General features: G+C 38.9%; 1 protein-coding gene and 1 pseudogene across 2 annotated transcripts; both read right to left on the bottom strand.

Moving 5' to 3' along the window:
* Positions 1-508: 508 nt before the first annotated feature.
* LOC144633203 (uncharacterized) lies at positions 509-4,228 on the bottom strand (annotated as a pseudogene). The gene is made up of 4 exons (XR_013567012.1): positions 4,095-4,228; positions 3,140-3,281; positions 1,559-2,079; positions 509-1,073 (listed from the first exon to the last, which is right to left on the bottom strand). The product of XR_013567012.1 is annotated as an uncharacterized LOC144633203 (transcript).
* LOC144633566 (uncharacterized) lies at positions 3,680-18,102 on the bottom strand. Its single transcript, XM_078492412.1, has 17 exons — positions 17,840-18,102; positions 14,709-14,977; positions 14,179-14,293; positions 13,460-13,585; positions 12,999-13,121; positions 12,091-12,225; positions 11,228-11,424; positions 10,696-10,837; positions 10,003-10,337; positions 9,676-9,817; positions 8,491-8,625; positions 7,998-8,179; positions 7,188-7,329; positions 5,792-6,126; positions 4,635-4,813; positions 4,095-4,335; positions 3,680-3,706 (listed from the first exon to the last, which is right to left on the bottom strand). The coding sequence occupies exons 1-17, from the start codon at positions 17,901-17,903 to the stop codon at positions 3,680-3,682; spliced, it is 2,889 nt and encodes a 962-aa protein (XP_078348538.1). The 5' UTR covers positions 17,904-18,102.
* Positions 18,103-19,914: the final 1,812 nt, after the last annotated feature.

Genomic DNA, 19,914 nt, shown 5'->3' with positions numbered 1-19,914 from the left:
CTTTGATTGGCTAAAAGTTTCGTAAAATCAACTGAAAGTTGTCAAAAGATTGTCAAAAAATTAAAATCAGTCAAAACATTTCGCCAGCGGCGACGACGTCTCACACTATAACATATTAGCAAATTATGCAATGTACATGCCTCTTAAACCTACCCGAAATATAAAGCGTTTCCACTCACGTGGCCAGCATGTATGCAAATTAATTGGAACAAAAAGAGGCGTTAAAATAAGAAAGACATCACATCCCACAAGATTGGCTTAGTATACCAACATGGCCTCCGTTTCATTGTTTTGTAACACCAATATGGCTGCCGTGACGTCATGTGAAAACGCTCTATAAACACGGATTTTGGGACCAACGTCACGCAACGCCTCTAGTACCTGTAGAAGCATTGCGTTTTGGGGTTCGATATTTACATGTAAACTTCACCAGAACAGAAAAGATTTCACTCTCTGTTTTTTTTTTTCGTGCGGTCAAAAGCAATATAAAAGTCAGTGTCAAAAGTACTCAACCGGTCTCCTTTATTTGTTCTCGTTTCCAGTTATTTGTACTCTACTGATTATGAGTGGAGATGGATAATAGAAACGATTATTTTACACTAAAAATCACTGCAGCTAACTGCGCCATCACGATTCAAAAACCAAACAATAAAAAGATCGGTTAAAAAGACACGTCCGTACCTCAGTTGAAAAGCACAGTAGTAATCAATATTTGTTTGTTGATCAACTTTAACTTTTAAATGTAATGATCACGAGACCATGACCAGCGGTAGTGTAACAACACTCGTTTTGCTGATCTTTTCCTGCATTAAAAGATCCTCCCCCTCCTCCACAAGAATCCCATCTACTGCTACCACTGCTTCCCCCAGAGTACCCCCCTCCGCCTCCACCACCCCATCCACTTCCACCGGCACCACCACCCCCTCCAAACCCACCCACGTCATCATCATTTGTAGCCCTTCCACCCACTCCTCCCTGAAGAAATCCCTTGCCCCCCTCACCGCCCATTCCCTTGGTACCACCGAAATTCTTTCCACTTCTTCCGCTGGAGTAAAAACCGCCACCGCCACCACCTAAAAAAAGAAAACAACAACAGTAAAAATCAGTTGTTCCAGTACATTAAACCGATTTCAGAGTTAGCAATGTTATATAATTAAGTTCAGCTGAATAAGTGTTCTAGCGACATCACTTTTTACCATATAAAACTGAGTTTGTTGCACTGTTGAGGGTATTAACATAACTCTATTTGATAGAAAAATTACTTGATCAAGTGGTTTGTTATTGTATAATACAAATAAATTTTATTTTGTCACGGGTTACAAATGACGTCAAAATACGGTAAGGACGGCTACGGTCGTGAAGTGACAAATTGACCTGCAGCCTGTTGGTCACTTTTTTGTTCTAGCAACATTTTGACGTGATCTGTGATCTATAACTGAACATGCACACAGCATATTATTATACCCTCAATCAATGACAATATTTATAACATATATTCCTTGCTTGTAATAATTGACCTTGATGAAGTGCAAAAGATCACCACACAATTCTCTAATACCTGAATAATCATCATCACCGCAGTCTGTGCTCCATGTCCATGGCTCCCTCCTGACCATGACTTGTGCCCAGGATTCCCTGCTGTGCTTGTGTTGGCATCACATCCAGTATGTCTTGAGTTTGGTTGTTGTACGCCTCCACCTCCTCCAGCTATTATCAAAGACGTGTTGCTTCCTCTCACTACAAATGTACCTCCACCGCCTCCAGAATTAGAGTAGTTACTGTTAACTCCTCCTTCTTGACCAACAAGAATTTGAATTATTTCTCCTTTGGATAAGTTGAAACTTCCAATCATTCTTGCTCCTCTTCCTTGGTACTGAACGTTGTTACTGTTTTGACCGTACCCCCCTGCTGCTCCTATTGCTTCTATCTTGTATTCACCAGTGTACGGCACAGTCCACTGTTGAATACCACTTGACAGTGTTACTTGACCGTCATGATCCTGACCTGTGTAATGACTGCCAAGTGATGTTGGACCATATCTTTCACTCGCACCGAGACTTGTGAAGACAGCGTTGAACCCTGGGTGATTAAGAAACAACAAACAGATCAAAGTTGAACGCTGGTAACAAAAAGCGTACTAAATAAGGTAAGGCTGTGCGGAGAGAATTGCTGTTAAATTATTGAAAAATGTAGCACAAAACGGTGGAAACTTTATGAAAGCAAATGAAAACTGTTCCAGTGTTTATAAATTCTCAAAAGGGTACATAAAAATTGCAATTATTTGAGGTTTTGAATTTGCCATGCGTCACTCCATTCTGTATTTTTGATATCACACAGTTGGGGCATCTTGTTAATAACTTTCTCGACTGATAATAATGACAACCCAATGTGACGTCATTTAAACCAAAATCGCCATGCTAAGGAAATACGAATGCTAAATCGACTGATACTTGTGAACTCTTTTCCAATAAACACAATTCTTTTCCTATTTATTCTAACACATTTTAGGTCAGAGGTCAATAATTTTAGAGATTTCCCACAATTTGTTCCAACTGTAACAGTAACAGTACCAGAAATAGTAACAGTGAAGGTTTCGTTTAAGGCCACGGTTTTTAGCTCCGAGTTTTAATCGGAAGGACTCGCACAAACAATACTACGCAATATCTGTTACTGAAACAGACACGGTGAATGGAAAGATTTTTAGCGAAACGTCGATGAATAAATATGAATATCTACATATATAAAGTGAGCGTGGCCCGAGCCCAAATTCATTTCTCCACTTCCCGGCGATGGTATTGTAAGCAGGAATCCAGGACAACGTTACATTGAAAGTGAACGGCAAGGATGTTATACGAAGGAACTCGAACAAAATTCTGGCAACGGCGTTGTTGATACACCTTTTTCAGACATAAATCAAACCTTATTAAATACTTTTTTGCGTTTTGTCATAAAACGAGATTTGGGCAATTTATACGTGATTTCCTGCTTAACTTCATTGCTATTTTGATAGTAAACAAGTTTAAGCTGTTGTATTTGAACCATAATTAACTTAGTGTTCAATAGAAATATATTTTGCGACTGGTGCCCAGTTTACATATTCTTCTCTTTTTATATTTACTATATCCTTCTCTCCTAGTACCTTGCTTACAACCATACAGCTCCACTCTCATTGATATACGGTCATGATAGTCCACTGGTACAAAACGAATGTACCGTGCTGTGATTGGTGGGTTCAGTGCATGATAAACAACAGTGTTCTGGTCTGTGTTTCCAACAAACTCCTAAATAAGTAAAATGACATATTGTTAGCCATTTTATTTGGCTAATAATTTGCAGTCTACTTTATACAAACCAACTCTACTCTAAGATGTAGATAGGCTGTCGAGCGACAGAACAGTCATCAACAATTGAACTTTCTTCATCTGTTTCGTTTAATCACGAGCTGTAAATTTGATTCATTTGCTTTACTGAAATAACTGCTACGTAACGAAAACAAAGATGATTTTTGTGCACTAAAATCCACGCTTTCAGGCAAATTGAGCTTCTCTCGGCCCACAGAAAGCAATTTTAGGACAATGAAGTCTTATTTAATCTTGCCCAATATTCCCTACCCGCGTTCCACTGTTTTGGTTTCGTTGTATGTCTTTTAATCTTTCTGCAATTTTTAACATTGTTTCATTCAGTTCCATAGCCAGTCTATGCTATACTGACAGAATCATACAAGTTACATAAATCGAAACATTCTGGTAAATTACGCTTAATTTTCAGTGTTGCCTTAATCATCATCATCATCATCATCATCATCATCATCATCATCATTAACATCCTTTATCAATGAACATTGGACTTTATAGCCAGCTAATCTTTATTGGTACTCCAAGAAATTAATTTCATTGTTTTCGCATGCATGAAACTGTTCATTTTGGTGCAACGTTCTTTTATAGCGAAATCGGCTTAGAAAACGCAATGCAAAGAAACGCAGCAACCAGAACTACAATCTAGAATCCAGCCATTTTTAGAATCCGGAATCCACTGTGGTGGAATCCAGAATCCAGGACTGTCTTGAATTACCTTACATGGGGCGTAAATTTTACCTTGTCAGTAGTTTGTCCTTGTTCCTGGTAGTACTTGAAGTTCGTTCCATCGTCACCGTACTGTAGTTTGTACTTAGTTACCCGCTGTTGGTACGTGGAGGAATTCCTTCCTTGTGTTGCTACACGTGTTACTATGTACTGACCAATCAGATCAATCTGCAGCCATGGATTGACATCACTTGATTTAGCCACCCAAGCTCCAAATCTATTTTTAATCTCCAGTCCACAACTAGGCTGCCACCTGATTGGTCATTTCAAGTGACGTAATCTACTGCTTGGCTTTCGACTCACTGGTCTTCATGTTCTCACTTGACCAAATTGTTCGTTGAAATTGGGTTTCTAAGCTTGCTGGCTAGGAGATTTGGCAGGGGCGTTGCTAGAAAACGGATCGCATTTTTCCTGGGAGTGCAAATCCGGTGCCATCAACTTCAAAAACCGTTTCAAATTATGTTTATTTGTTAGACTTCGGACGCTTTTCTCGTATACGTTTTTATCACGTTCATTGTCTTTTCCTGAAGTAAATTGGCCCACCTTCATTACTTGAAACGAATTTGTAGCTGAAATTGGGCATTCTTACCTTCACGGCAACCGTAGAACTCTGCTCTCATAGAAATGCGAGTTTCCCATGTTTTCGGATGAATACGAATGTAGCGGGTAATGATGGGACTTTTTAGATCGTGACTCACAGGTGTATATCGATCAGTATTTCCTTGGAAGATCTTGAACAATGAGGAAAATAATAAAAAATGATAAAATATTAACGTAAAATTCAGAAAGAAACGTCCCTCGGAAAGTATTGATAACATTTTACATTTGCCAGTAATCTATAAAATAATGATCTTCCTAAAGTAAAGACCCTCCGATAGTTGGAAGACCTTAAAGAATAATAAAAAGGATAAAATATTACCGTAAAATTCCGAAAGAAACGTCCCGCCGAAAGTACCGACCCTCTGAAAGTAGTGATAACATTTCACGGTTGCCAGTAATCTAAAAAAATATTGACCTACCTAAAGTAACGACCCTCCGACAGTAGAACACTCAAACATATCTTGACTTTATGTATATATGACGTCTGAAAAAGTCTAACCCGAAAGTAGTGACCACCCGAAAATAACGACTTTCCGAAAGTAAAAAAGGGTAAAGTCTGCGTTCGAGCCTAGTGGCCTATCAGGCCAGAGCTTTTCCAGGTTTCCGTAGCTTGTTGCGACAAGAAATATTAATACCACCACCCGCTGGATGGGACGCTAGTCCATCGCAGAGTTAAGCATTAAACTCAAATGTATCCATTAACCATTTATACAGAGTAAAGTGTCTTCCCCAAGAAGATCCGGAGTCCAGCGCAGTAACCATTAGGTCACCGCGCCTCCCACAAAGTAGCGATAGGAAGAGTTGTTACATCCGAATGTAACTAGGGTTGTTAAGTGAATCCTAGCCTGACATGAGCCCGAATCTTTCAACTCAGTTATCATTAGGCCACCACGCCTCCCACAAAGTAGCGATAGGAAGAGTTGTTACATCCGAATGTAACTAGGGTTGTTAAGTGGATCCTAGCCTGACATGAGCCCGAATCTTTCAACTCAGTTATCATTAGGCCACCACGCCTCTCAGTTACAATTAACTTGAGGTAAACCAAGCACTGTACTTAATGTCATGCCTCGAAGTTAGACGGAAAGGTTTAAGAGCATTCTTCTACTTACTTTATTTACACCATCCTCTTTGTAATCTTTAAAAAACACAGAATCGTATCCATATGAAAGGCTGAAGCTTTTCACCCACTGATCGGCATCCTGTCTTCCTTGAATAGCAACTCGAGTTACTTTTCTCCAGTCACCAAAATTTACTTGAAGAAATGGACTGTTGTCATACCATTGTGCTACCCAGCCACCGGCCCTACCTGATCTGGACAGGAAATGCAATCTACCATTAAAAGCACTGTAGTAATCAGTCGAGGCCGATATAGCATAGTCTGGGATTTGTCCATTTTGCATTCCAAGGGCTTCCAAACACACTGGAGGCTTTGGAGTTGAAATACCTTTTTGTTAAAAAAAAATAAACGATAACGCTGTTAACGAGAGGGCAGGCATTAAGAAGGTAAAAAAGGTACCCGGAATGATCAAAGTAATTGGGCGTTTTACACTTTTACGTCCTCGGAGGGGGGTACTCCCTTGATGAGCTATTAAGGTATGTTCATTGCCAATCCAGTCGGGGGAATAAGTGCCAGTTTTGGCAAGTTTTCGTTGAAGCACTCGAAGAATTCCCGAATTATTTCATCCAATTAAAAAACTAGCGCGAGCGCTCACGAGTACTCCGAAGGCAATCGCGCGAGCAAATACGTCACGTTGCTTAGCAACTTCTGGGACGAAAACCGCGGGCTCAGTCACTTCTCGGAGAAGTGATGTCGCCATCAACTGGCACTTGTTCCCCCGACTGAATCGAGCCGATTTGGTCTGAAACAGGGTATAGATTTTGGCCATTTTGGTGTGAAATAGGGTATGGTTTGTGCACTCCGATCAGCATTTAAATGTACTTACTACTACTTCCTACTATTGTCACCGTTTTTTATCCATCCCCCGAGAATTCTGTAATTAACCTCGGAAATTTATAGCCCTTGTCAAATATTTACGCAACCTACGGCAGTTTCTGGGAAGGGTCTGGTCTGAAATAGGTTATCGATTATTGGATATTACTAGGGTACAGAAAATCACATATTTTGGTCAGAAATAAGATAATTGTTGCCAGGAAGCGTGCCGCACACACCCGCCCAAATTTTGGGATACCCCTCCTCCCGAGGTTTAACGCCCCTTGTTGAAGATGACACATAGCCTTGCTAATTCGTTTCTTGTTTACTTCTGGTAATTGGTATGTATATGTAATAAAAGTGTTATCAGAAGTAAAAAAGGATGTCTTTTGAAGGGAAAAAGGAACCAGGCGTTAATGGGTTTTTTTAAACTTCACACTCAATCAAATCAGTAAACTTTAGCTATCGTTATGGCCGAGAATGCTGTAATAGTAGAGACCACATACCCACGACACCTGCAAACGGAAGAGATTTGTAAAATAGAGGTGAAGGCTAAACGAGGAAAATCTACATACCATCAGTGCATCCGTATAACTCCACCCTCAGTGACGGGCGCCAATTGAATGTCTTAACGTTGATTTTGATGAAACGAGCGATGATTGGAGGATCAAGCATGCGGCCTTCTGTTTGAACATTGTCTGTGTTTCCTTGTAAAACCTTAAAAAAGTTGAGAACGTGAATATTTTAGAAATAAAAACTAGCGATATAAAGAAAGAACAACGTTTCGCTGTCTTCATGACAGCATTTTCAAGTTTAGTGTAAATGTCAAGTGCGATGGCTATTTATAAATATGATTTTATAATAGAGCGTGAAGAATGTAGTTAAGTATTTTGAATGTAATTAGAGGTAATGTTTATATGGATAAATTCCTTGGGGTGACTACAAGGGTATTCGAGTACGAAAATAAAACTTGAAGGGGGTATGGTAGTATATGCGAAAAAATTTTCTCTTAGGTGAAAGAGTATACCATTTGAAGTGCGAATACTCCATGAATTACAAGTAACCACCATCTTGGTTCATCTATCAAATTAAAATCTACTTACTGCGAAAAAGTTACCAATTTTTATAAAAATAAAAATCAATACAACAATTAAAAATTTGGAAAATAATTTCTGTTAAAATGTGGCTGCCATGAAAACACTAAATTCCTGAAGAATGACTAATCATATGAAATTGTTTTCTGATAATTTTCAGCTTCATTAAAACATTTATTGTCATTTTTCTACATATTCAAAGTGTGATTAACGCGCGTGCTGATTCCTCCACCCCCTCTGTTTGGACAGGGCTTATCTTGTCAGATAATATTATTTGAAACTGTGCTATACCTGCCCGTTGTTGTACGGTATGAATGTGCCCCCGTCTTCACTGTAATCCAGGGTGTAGGTCTTTGTCCACCGACGTTTATCTGATTGCCCTTGAGTGGCAATCCTCGTCACCTTGGTAACATTCCCCAAGTCAATCTGTAGAAACTGAAACGCGTCCCAGTCATGATACGACACCCATCCTCCTTTTGAAATTCGTATTGCAAAAACAAAAGAAAACAAATAAATAATAGCTCAATTGGTTAGAGCGCTGCACCGGTATCGCAGAGGTCAGGGTTCGAGTACCGGTAAGCCTAATTTTTCCAGGCTTTCTTTTCGCAACTGCTTAAGTTGTGTTCATAACTGCGAAGATCTTCTCTTCATTTATTCTTCATCCGCAGTTCAAATATATAATTTCATATATTCATAATTTCAAAGTATAAAGTGTTTTTATCTATTTTTTTTTATTCATATAACGAAAAAAGAACAAATTCTGATTTTTCATAAAGCCCATTACCTTTGTTGTTTAGTCTTCCTTGCTCCGGTCCCAAGTCTTCGCTCAAACGTGATGATGCTACAATGGCTGAATCTGGTATCTTGCCGTTTTCCATTCCCAGGGGAGAAGCACATGCTATTTCGGGAATTTTGAATCCTGTTTGCGATAAAATCAAGCATTAAAAAGCTGTGTGTGATTTACATAATTATGTTTTTCTTAACTAATTTTTCATCATAAGAAATTGTTCTTTAATTTATTTTGCAGCCAAGCTCGGTCTCATGAACAGAATGGGCATTCTCTGAACGGAGGCAATATCAAGCTCGTCCCTCTTTTATAAAACAAATATCGAATGCGATTAGCCTACAGTTCATAGCTACATACTACATTAAGTAAACGGGTCTAGCCTACTGTGGTCAGCTATGTTCGGGTAATTAATATGAAAATCATTTTTTCCATAACCAAACATGACCTTTCCATCAAGAAATAATTCCAGCAATAAAATGTAGTGTGACAATTGACATATTCTCGTGCCGCCTATAACATTCATTAGCAGTAACGTTGGAAAGTGATTCGCGTCTTTTGAAAAAGGAAGACTTGCAAAATCAGCAAAATTTATTTTCTGCTTCTAATTCGACAAAGGTCATTCAGAAATCCGGAAGTGTCATTTGGACAACATCTTTGATGGTTTTTATCTTGTTGGCTCTCTACCTGCTAGGTTGTATGGCTTCTGTGAAATGCACACGTCTCGTGGTCTAAATCTAATGTCTTTTCGTGCCATAGTTTAACTGATTTATTTAACATAAATAACCAAGTTCTTATGGACTATAGCAATTGTATATATCTGGTAAATTTATTGCACGTGGCCCGTCTTCTTGCCAGCACACCGCAATGAATGCATTGATCTTTTAAACTAAAACATCCAAGGACACAGAGTAGTGGTTTTCCGTAAAATACGTGCTCTTTAGGTTTTTCTTTTTCTGATTGAGAAATATATTTTCCTTTTCGGTCTGAGATAAATGTTCTCCTTGGTGAGAAATGTAAGTGTATGAGGAAAGTTTCATGTCCTCCTTGGAACTTTGCTCTTTAGCCACGCCCATCTTATTATGCGACTGGTGTAAACTTGGTTTCTCTGTTTGCTGGCTGAAGTAAATTAGTCCACCCATGTTTACTTGAAACGAATTTGTTACTGTAACTGGGAATTTTTACCTTCACTGCAACCGTAGAACTCTGCTCTCATAGAAATGAAATATCTCCATGTTTTCGGGTGAATACGAATGTAGCGAGTAATTATGGGATTTTTCAAATCGTGACTCACTGGTGTATACCGGTCAGTACTTCCTGTAAATACCTGAAAGAATGAAGAAAATTGAAAATTTGTAAATTACTACTTGTATCTGGTGAGTGTTGTTCATGATTTTAATTCCACAGAAATGAGCTTGCTACCTGATTGATATTAGAAAAACTGGTCGTTTTCAGACAAGATCCTAAGAGTTTTGTTTCTAATAGTGAGAAGTTCTATTCATTTTAACTTACTTTCTTTACACTATCCTCTTTGTAATCTTCAAAAAACACAGAATCGTTTCCATATGAAATGCTGAAGCTTTTCACCCACTCATCGGCATCTTGTCTTCCTTGAATGGCGACTCGAGATACTTTTCTCCAGTCACCAAAATTGACTTGAAGAAATTGATTTTCGTCTATCTTTCCTGCTACCCAGCCACCAACTCTCCCTGATCCGGACAGGAAATGCAATCTACCATTAAAAGCACTGTAGTACTCAGTAGAGGCCGTTATAGCAGAGTCCGTAATTTCTCCATTCTGCATTCCAAGGGCTTCCAAACACACTGAAGGCTCTGGAGTCGGAAAACCTAGTTAAATTAAAAAAAATGGTAATGAGGAATTTACAGCAATAAAAAAGTACTGGTCAGGAATGAGAATGAGTAAAGTAATTGAATGTTTATCCTTGCTGATCCAGAGGTGACAAATGGCCTTGTGAATTCTTATTTCATTTAGCTTAGACAGTTGGTGTGTAAAGAAAAGTGCAAATTCTCTTGCAGCAAAACCAGAAAAAGAGAAGTTTGTCTTTCGATTTTTAAACTTCACATTCTATGGAACCAGTAAACCTTTAACTAGCTATCGTTACGGTGACAATCCTGTAATAGTAGAGACTATATACCAACAACAGCATGCAGGGGCGAAGGCTCAAAACAAGAAAAATCTACATACCATCAGTGCATCCGTATAACTCCACCCTCAGTGACGGGTATCTTTGAAATGTTTTAACGTTGATTTTGATAAAACGAGCGATGATTGGACGATCAAGGATACGGACTTCGGTATTAACATGGTCTTTGTTTCCTTGTAGAACCTTAAAAAATTGATAACATCAACATCTTACTGCTTCTATAATGTGCCTTAACATTTTGAAGAGGTGTATAAAATTAACATTTTTCAAGAATGACTTTATGTTTTAGTTCCGGAAAAAGCGTCAAATCGGCCAATTATTACGATATATACCATATATTTTTTCCCATATAGAGGCCAAGTTTGCTGTTTATTTTAGTGTGCGAGCAAGGAAATGTAAGCTTAAGAAAAAGTTAACAGAATTATGTAAGATATATTTAAAAAAATGACTTGAGTATAAAGGGCTTGTTGGCATCCATAGCTGTGTGGGTTGGCGCGTGCAGAGTCGCCCCCGTTTTTACAGGGCTTATCTTATCAGAAAATATCTGTAGGCGCGGGCAACTTTTTTTTATACCTGGCCACTGTTGTATGATATAAATGTTCCCCCGTCTTCACTGTAGTCTAGGGTATAGGTCTTTGTCCACCGTCGTGTCCACCATGACCACCATGCATCAGATCGTCCTTGAGTTCCAATCCTCGTCACCTTGGTAACATTCTCCAAGTCAATCTGTAGAAACTGATAAGCGTTCTTGTAGTACGACACCCATCCTCCTTTTAAAATTCGTATTGCAAAAACAAAAAAAAATAATACAGTGAGAAAAAAGGTATAACAACCGTGCCCGTTAAGCATTTAGTATTTCCTTATTTTCTAGTATGTAATACAGAGGCCTAATATAATGTGTAATGGGTTGTACTCTGGATAAAGAGGTTCGAAATTCAAGTCCTGTCCGGTTTCATTCTATATGTCCTTAGGCATGACACTTAACTTTCACAGTCAACAGCCTTTCTCCGGCAGAAGGCCAAAGTAATCTGCCGCGAAAATGCTAGGCGCCGGCGGCTTGGCAATACTTCAGCGGCTATGTGCTACAGTGGACGAGATTTTAGGGAGCTTGTAAGTACTGATAAGTCACTTGACTCCGCAAATCCATTGACAAAATTAGGTTTTAACTTTGAACTGGTGTGCGTTTTACTCACATGTCTTAAAATTAAAAGTTTATACTAGCACACGAAATGGTTGTATGTGCCGTCTGTAAAATTACGTACCGATTCGATTTCCCTGAAACTAATGAAGAAGTTTCTTCGATTTCTTCATAAAGTCTGCTGCAATACACGTTTTCCGAGTTTCATTTCGGTATTGTCCCACAAGAGAAAAATCAGAAAACTATTCAGTCTATTTTGCTTTTCAGTCATTGAACGATCAAGTACAAATTACATTACCTTTATTTTTCAGTCTTCCATGCTCCGGTCCTAAGTCTTGGCTATAACGTGACGATGCTACAATGGCTGAATCTGGTATCTTGCCGTTTTCCATTCCCAGGGGAGAAGCACATGCTATTCCGGAGATTTCGAATCCTGTTTGCAAAAAAACAAAACAAAACAAAAGCATTACAGTGCTGCTACTTGAGCTGGGCCACTTGGAACAAAATTAACCAAAAACATAAAGCGAGAGCAAGGGATGGCGAACTTTTTCTACAACAAAATTTGAAACCAAGAAGGTTGCAGAAAGATGCGCATTTTGTCATTTTTTTATTGGTTAGTTTCGATCCCAAATTTTGGCCGGCTCTCGATAATAACTAATAATCATGATAATGGGATCTGTAGGGAGTATACAGTAAAAAGGACTCCATAATATATACATTCAGGTAAAACAGACCTTTATTTTTAAATCAGTTCTTTGATGAACCACATGGAGGAAATCTACAGAAGCCAAAAGCCTTTTTTACTGGCCATATTCTAGGGCCAGTTAGAAAATGTCGCAAGCGACAGAGGCAGATGAGGAGGTTTGGTTGACGACCTATGCTCCCTTAGGAGTTCAATGGTTATAGAATGAGTCTTACTGGTTGAGAAGACGTCCTCGTTAATTTGTATTTGAGTCGCTAGGAAAGGGTTTTGCAATGAAAGTTACAAACAGAAAAAAAATCATTCCACGCGTCAATTTTCAGCATTAACTTCATGAAGTGAGAACCATTCACAAAAAAATGCTGCTTACAAAAATCAGAATATATTTTAAATTCATAATTTTATGAGCCCTGGCCTACTACTGAATTCACCCCACCTCTCTAGAAATGTAATGTAGTTTTACATGTTAACTTCATTATAAACAAATAAGTATATTTTATAATTACTTGTGCAATTTTGGCCATCTCCATAGAATCCATCTTTGCACATGCAGAGGTAAGATCCCTGGGTATTGCTACACACAGCATTAACATCACAGTTGTACGATCCGTTGGCACACTCGTCTATATCTAAAAAAACAAAAGGAATTTATTGAATAAGTTTCATTTGAAATAGTCTGGCTACAAAATATGTTACAGATACTAACCAGTGCACTTTTTGCCATCTCCATAAAACCCATCTTTACACGTACAGTTATAGGATCCCCGGGTGTTGTTACACACAGCATTAACATCACAGCTGCGTGTTGCGTTGGCACACTCGTCTATATCTAAAACAACAAAAGGGATTTTATTGGAATAAGGTTCTTTAAAGTCGTCTGGATCAGTTTTTTTATATCTGTCTGTGTTCTGTTATACTACTCATGCATCAAATGGAACAAGTAACAAAACAATTTGATCAATTTTACCAGTGCATGTTAATCCATCTCCAAGGAAACCATCTTTGCACGTGCAGTTGTAGGATCCTCGGGTATTGTTACAGACAGCCCCTTTAACATCACATTTGTGTGTTCCGTCGGTACACTCGTTAATATCTAACACAACAAAATGAAATCCACTGATGCATGAAATATGGTTAAATTAAGTAACATTTTTATTTGAAGAATTGTTATTATATTTCGCGTGACCTCGTAGCATCAGTGAAAATTTCCCAACAACTAAAGTTGTTACAACAACAACAATCACAGTTCCAACAACATCACCACCACCACCACCAACAGCAACATTTTTGTTCCTGTTGGAGCCCCACCCCTTTCTGTTTTATAAGCTGCTTTGAGTAACTTTCATTACTAATTTGCGCAAGTCCACGCATTACATTAAGAGTTAGGGCGCTGGACTCCGGATCGAGCGGTACGGGCCCGAGCCCTGACCGGGTCATCGTGTTGTGTTCTCGGGCAAAACTCTTTATTCTCATTGTGTCACTCTCCACCCAGGTATTTAAATGTATGGGTACAGGCCAACTAATGCTTGGGGAAACCCTGTGATGGACTAGCATCCCATCAGGGGAGGGGGAGGTAGAAATACTCCTAGTCGCTTAATGCTAAGGGAAAAGCTTCGGCCTGATGGACCACTTGGCTCGACACAGACTATCTTTGCCTACCAATTAGCTCATGATAATGCTTCCTACCGTTTTCACAGTCATGGCCAGTAAATCCGGGAATACACAAACATTGGTAATCTCTGTCTGTAAAACCAGCCTGGCAGGTTGCGTTGTTCTTGCAAGGCTTCTTCGCACAAGAGTTCTTAAAAGGAAAGAAAAGAGAAAATACCCGTACTGAATAAAATACCATTAATGATAAACAAACATGTTAAAACACACTGATAAGCACAACTATTAAAACCCGGCTGTTTTCGAGCCCCGTCGTTTTTTTAATAATGTTATGACAATAACCTCACTTTTTGATCATGAATAATATCTATAGTTGACCCAATTACATGCAAAATTTAACTAAAAGATCAAAAAACAAAAAAAAATCAGTGGCATTACAGTCATAAAAAAGTCAAAAAATGTAACCGGTGTCATAAAGGGTGGTAAGGCATAGTAAGTGATGTGCAAATGCCGCACGATTTTGAACGCTGAGACTTCCGTCTCCATCTGTTGAAATTAGTTCTAACTAGAGTTACAACGCTTAACTTTTGAATTTCACGCTTTGTTACCTCAGCTCCACGATACACATAGTTTTTGCTCTTCCCGAGGTCGCCTGAGTGTTCGTTATCGTGTTCATAAGTAGCGTTATTCAGATCACACTTGTGTCCTCCATTTGCCTCTTCCTTCTTTTTATAATTATAACTGACACAGTTTGGTTCCAAGTAGCATTGCCATTCGCAGATATCCTCATTGATGACGTCAATGGTTCGTATCACGTGATTCTTCAGCCGGTAGCCATGGATGTGAGCACTTGTGAATTTTAAATTACGACATTGACCTGAGGAAAGAAGATTTTGACATATCATTAGTGCCAGTGCATCTCCCAAACTCCAAATTACTTCCAATCAAGGGAAATAGTAGGTGGAGGTTAAGTTAGTTGCGATTCATGTGCGACCACTAAACCACCTGCGGTCTAGCTCAACATTCTAGCGTCAGGCTAAATGGAGTCCCATTCAGGCTAGCGGGAGCTTTATTCAGGGAGAGCAAATCGTTATTGTGTAGTACATTCCATGCTGGGAGACGCGTTCACTTGTCTCTAATAGCCTTTAAAATTTCGATCTTATATTAGGGATTAGGTTCACGGGGGGAAATAAACTCTGAACTTTTTTAATTGAACATGCATTATAAAATAGCAAACGTCCTGCGCGGACTCAAGTGTCTTCAATGGTGCTTTAGAATAAACCTTGGCTTTTGGCTTCTTAGAGATGCGCAAGAAAACCGGACAACCAGAATTTCTGGCCATCCCAGAGTTCGTCCCGGCGAGCTACCGCTGACCAAGAGCTCGTCTATTTAAGGTGGCTCGACCCAGTTTTTTTCTAGCGATACCTATCAACTTTGAAACCCTCATACTTAAAGGGATTTATGTCAATGACATATCTACTATATCACATGGATTACACATAGACCGAACTGCAATATGATATAAATTTTTGGAAGATCGGAATGAATATCACGTGACAATGACGTCACACAGGTTTTTGCTCCGAATCGAATTTTAACCCGTAACCGCATTTTCTCTCGAGATCCTCCATGCTACGTATACCTTGGGTGTTTGCCTTCAGCTCTGCGGAGTTTCATCGAAATCTACAAGAGGAATTTTGAAATATCTTGGAATTTCTTTTTAGATGGTATAATTTGTGCGTAAAATAAAGACAAGACTTCATATAAAGAAATTTTCTTCATTTTTGATGTTTAATGGCAGGCTTTAGCCCTCATTCCTTTTACAAATGTCCCATATCCGATATCCAAATCATAAGAAGTAGGTAGACTTGCGCGATTTCGAAAAATATGAAATATATGAATCATAGTGAAGCTCAATGTTTAGCTTTATTTACCAATTTTACGCCTACTTTCGCAAAAAAAGCGATTTTTTCAAAACTCGTCCATGAATTTTCTCCAAAATTTTTCAGAGTGGCAATTGATCAGTACACTACACAATCCCTGAATTTCATGCTCATTGAAAACTTCTAAGGTTGTCTAACATAAACGCAAAATTGAGTAAATATTGAAGCGATCTCGTAGTTTTGAATAATTTTCTGCTCTGGGATTTCCTATTGTTTCGAGTTGAGCACAACATCGAATTCCTGTGCACCACGCGTGAAATGACTACACTTGGCCACTTTCCGAAAGCGGGAAAAAAAAAAAAAAAAAGCCGCTCGCCGCTCAAACTTCGCGCTCGATCGCGCCCGCTTTTTTCGCCTTCGTACCACGGATTTTAAGCAAAAAGAGCGACTGTTCGCAGTCTAAACCACCATTCGGTCTTGTCACGTGGTTGTTACACTGTCGAGACGAGAAAACCGAAGCCATGCTTTTCAGTTAACTTATATGGCCTCATTTTTTTTTTTTTTAAAAAAAAGGCTTGTAACGCTTGAGTAGGTGACGCATGGTAAACACAAAAATAAAAAAAAGAGAAAATGTTCTGGTCTGAGTTACCCTCAAGTCTTGTAAATTACTTCAAGAAAACACATTGCTTGTTTTTTTTCTTTTGCCGATAAACGAGACTTTATGCAAATAAAATACTGCCGCCGTGCAATAAAAATATTCCCGCCCTAGCAGCCGTTTAAGTTTTTTTTTTCTCGGCCACAACAATAATTTGCCTCATTTCATCACATAAACTTTACATAAACCGCAAACAAAACGAAAGAGGACCTTCATTTATTTCAAGCTGTATACTACTTTAAAAAACCTAATTTCTTGATCTCGGCTTGACTGGTAAAATAACGAAGTTAAAAACCCGACTAAACGTATAAGAAACAAGTTATTTAACTGAAATTTGCATGGGCTTGTCATGCCACCTGTTTAAGCTAAGTGTTAAAACTTCCTCTCAGCGGTGCATTTAAATGTGACTTTTGGAATTAAAGTTTATTGTGATATCGGTTTAATTTTACACAGCCCATCGATTAAGATTTTCCAAACGTTTCTTTTCCAAATTTTAGCTCAGTTTACTTTACCAAACTGTGCGAAAAGATGAAAATGGTTATAAGAAAGAAAACTGGTTGTTATTTCAGCTTAATTCTTAGCGAGACTATTAGTGTAATAAGTATACAGTATTTGGTTTTCGCAAATGATGTTGTCTTCGCAAAAATACCAAATTTTATTGATCGTCTTTAATTCTTAACGTTCACTAACTAGTTGTTATCATTTAGAAAGTAGTCTTAATAATTTTCACTTCTGCGTGACTTTCACTTTACAGATGAAGCTCAAAAATAGTGTCGTTTTGGTATTTATTAAACATTAATGTCTGCTTCCGTTTAGTAAGGACCATTTAGTAAGGACCCTTTAAAATTTTTTACTCTTATGAAAGTCAATATCACAATTTTCAACATGCACATTTGTCCAAAAATGCTGCAGAATTCCAAAAAACGTGTTGCGATATTTTTGTCGCACAGTAGAAAATTTAAAAGAATTTTTTAAAACAGGTGAATGCTTTGAGCAGACATGATCCGTGCAAGTGTTGCGATAATCAACATTTGCGCTGTCCAAACAAAATGAAGGGTCTCTCGCTTGACGCCTCGCGTGGATAGTGGCATTCAAGGTACTCAAAATGATAGTTCATCTTTTAAAAAGTGCTACATGGCAACAAAAAGACAGCGCTAAGACAGAAATATTCTGACTGAAGACTGAATGAAGAGAACCTTACCTTGTGCCTCCGGGATCAGGGACCCTACCAAGACGAAAACAAAACAGAAAAACACAGAAAGCATCTTTACGATGGCCTCACGAAAACTTCGCAATAATTTGCTAGTGAAGTTACATTCCAGCTAACGGACGTTTTAGCGGGTTGTTCAGTAGTGCAAAGCTGCAAGATCTGAAGTCAATTAACTCGTTTTGTACAAACATGCCAGCTCCGTAGATTAATTACCTTTTAGCTATTGGCGGTTGCTACAAGTAAAGAGTTCCTCTGTATCATGGTTGGTGGATCTTTATATATTGCATAATAAACAGCGCTCTTATTTTGACAGGCTATTGTCTCTGTTATGACAGTTAAGGGGGAAGATGTTGTGTTTACGTAGTTTGTCATAGTTCTAAAAACAAATTGAGTTAAAAACTTGCACGTTTTCCAACGCAATACATTTTGGCCTCCTTCCCCTTCCCCTCACATACACGTTAGCGATGAAAGACAGACCGTTTTCAAAAATGCCTGAAGTTTTAGAAACGGAGTTTTCACTTTGTCCTCGGAAAAAAAAATTCAGGAAGTTTTTGATGACAGGGATGTCGTTTGAGGCCGGACTTGACGTCTGGTTGTTTGCTGTGTTTTTGTTGACTGAAACATACTTAACTCATTGGCTAGAGGATGACAAGGAGAGGAAAAGCTATACTCTAGCTTAAATAATACAATGTGGCCACATGCTTTGCCTTATTTTCGTATTAAATAATGTTTGAACATCGGTAGAGTACTGTCCGAGATTATACACCCTCATTTAAGCACAACTGATGCTCAGGCAACGCTAATGGGAAATCGCGTACTGTCATAGCGGTGTGAAAAACATATCGTCCGTTTAACACTTTTCATGTGAGATCAAAAGTTTAACTCTCTTTAACGGGTACTCTGGATAAAAACGTGGTCATTGTACAGAAGGATCCAATAAGAGAAAAGTGTGTGGATCAACGCAAGCCAAATTCTCCCACCCCGCAGTCTTTTCAGTCTTTCCAATCGAAAATTCCCAAAACTTCCGGTCTTGCGCAGCCGAAGGAACCGAAGGCTCCGGTCTTGAAAATGCCACCGGTGCATGAAATGTTTCTAGCAACCATTTCTGTGCTTTAATTTGCACACGGTCTATATCAGACACCACTGCGTAGTTCGTCGGAGGCCTGAAAAAGGTTTCAGCGCAAGCTTGCTGAGTGGGTCGTAAGGCTCTGTAAGCGCGCGTGCTTATCGGTGCTTCGCAACCTCCGGCTATTTCGCGTGTTGCGTGTCTCGAGAAAAAAGACTGTTCTAACAATGTCGTACCTCGAGTTTGTGCTCCTTATTAGCTGCGCAAGCTTTTTGAAAAGAGCGACTGTCGAGAGATCCGCTGTAGATCGCTTTTGACTGGTTTTAAAAACAATAAAATTACCTGAAGTAAAACACCAAGAAGTTTGTAGAGTCATACTTTTGAACGCGAGGCTGCGCAATTTAACAGGAAGTCCTACATTTTCGGACTTCCAATCAAAACGTTCCAAGGTCGCTCGTTTCTAGGGGAATAATCAAGGCAAACGAAGACTCTGGACACGAGATTTCTGTTTTGATCGCAGAATAGACTATGAACAGTCCCTCTATAGTTAACAACTATTCACTTCAGTGTCGGTGGCTAGTGGCGGATATTTACCGAGCCGCGAAGCGTCGAGGTAAATATCCAGTACTAGCCACCGACACTGAGGTGAATAGTTGTTTTAGTATATACTAAAACAGTGAGATAATATAACCCGAAAGAATTATTTTTGACTAGTTTTCTCCTTCAAAGATTACAATTTTCTCGCGCACGTTAATCGGAGGAAAATAGCAAAGGATATTCCGAGTTTGCTGAGTAGCCAACCAGCGCGCGCCAAAAGCACTATCCACTGTTTAAGTATATACTGATTTCATGTATTTTGCGCTGAAATCGTTCGGCTGTCGGCGACAAAAACAGTTTGGAAAAATTATTTGAGTATCACTGTGACACATTTCAGTGGCGGATGCAGGGAAGGGGACCTTGAAACAAGGAAGATGGACAGGAGGCTTAATTCAGTTTTTCT

Source organism: Oculina patagonica, chromosome 12, assembly GCF_052425735.1.
Source record: "Oculina patagonica isolate OP01 chromosome 12, crgOcupat, whole genome shotgun sequence".
In the NCBI taxonomy this organism is placed as follows: domain Eukaryota; kingdom Metazoa; phylum Cnidaria; class Anthozoa; order Scleractinia; family Oculinidae; genus Oculina; species Oculina patagonica.
Note: the sequence above shows the minus strand (reverse complement) of the source record. Positions and strands in the feature narration are given on the sequence as shown.

Coding starts and splice junctions, on each gene's coding strand:
- LOC144633566 (XM_078492412.1), bottom strand. CDS start 17,903: ATGCTTTCTGTGTTTTTCTGTTTTGTTTTCGTCTTGGTAGGGTCCCTG. Junction 13,586..14,178: donor TGGCCATGACTGTGAAAACG/GTAGGAAGCATT, acceptor TTGTTGTGTTAG/ATATTAACGAGTGTACCGAC. Junction 3,707..4,094: donor AAGGACAAACTACTGACAAG/GTAAAATTTACG, acceptor TGATTCTGTCAG/TATAGCATAGACTGGCTATG.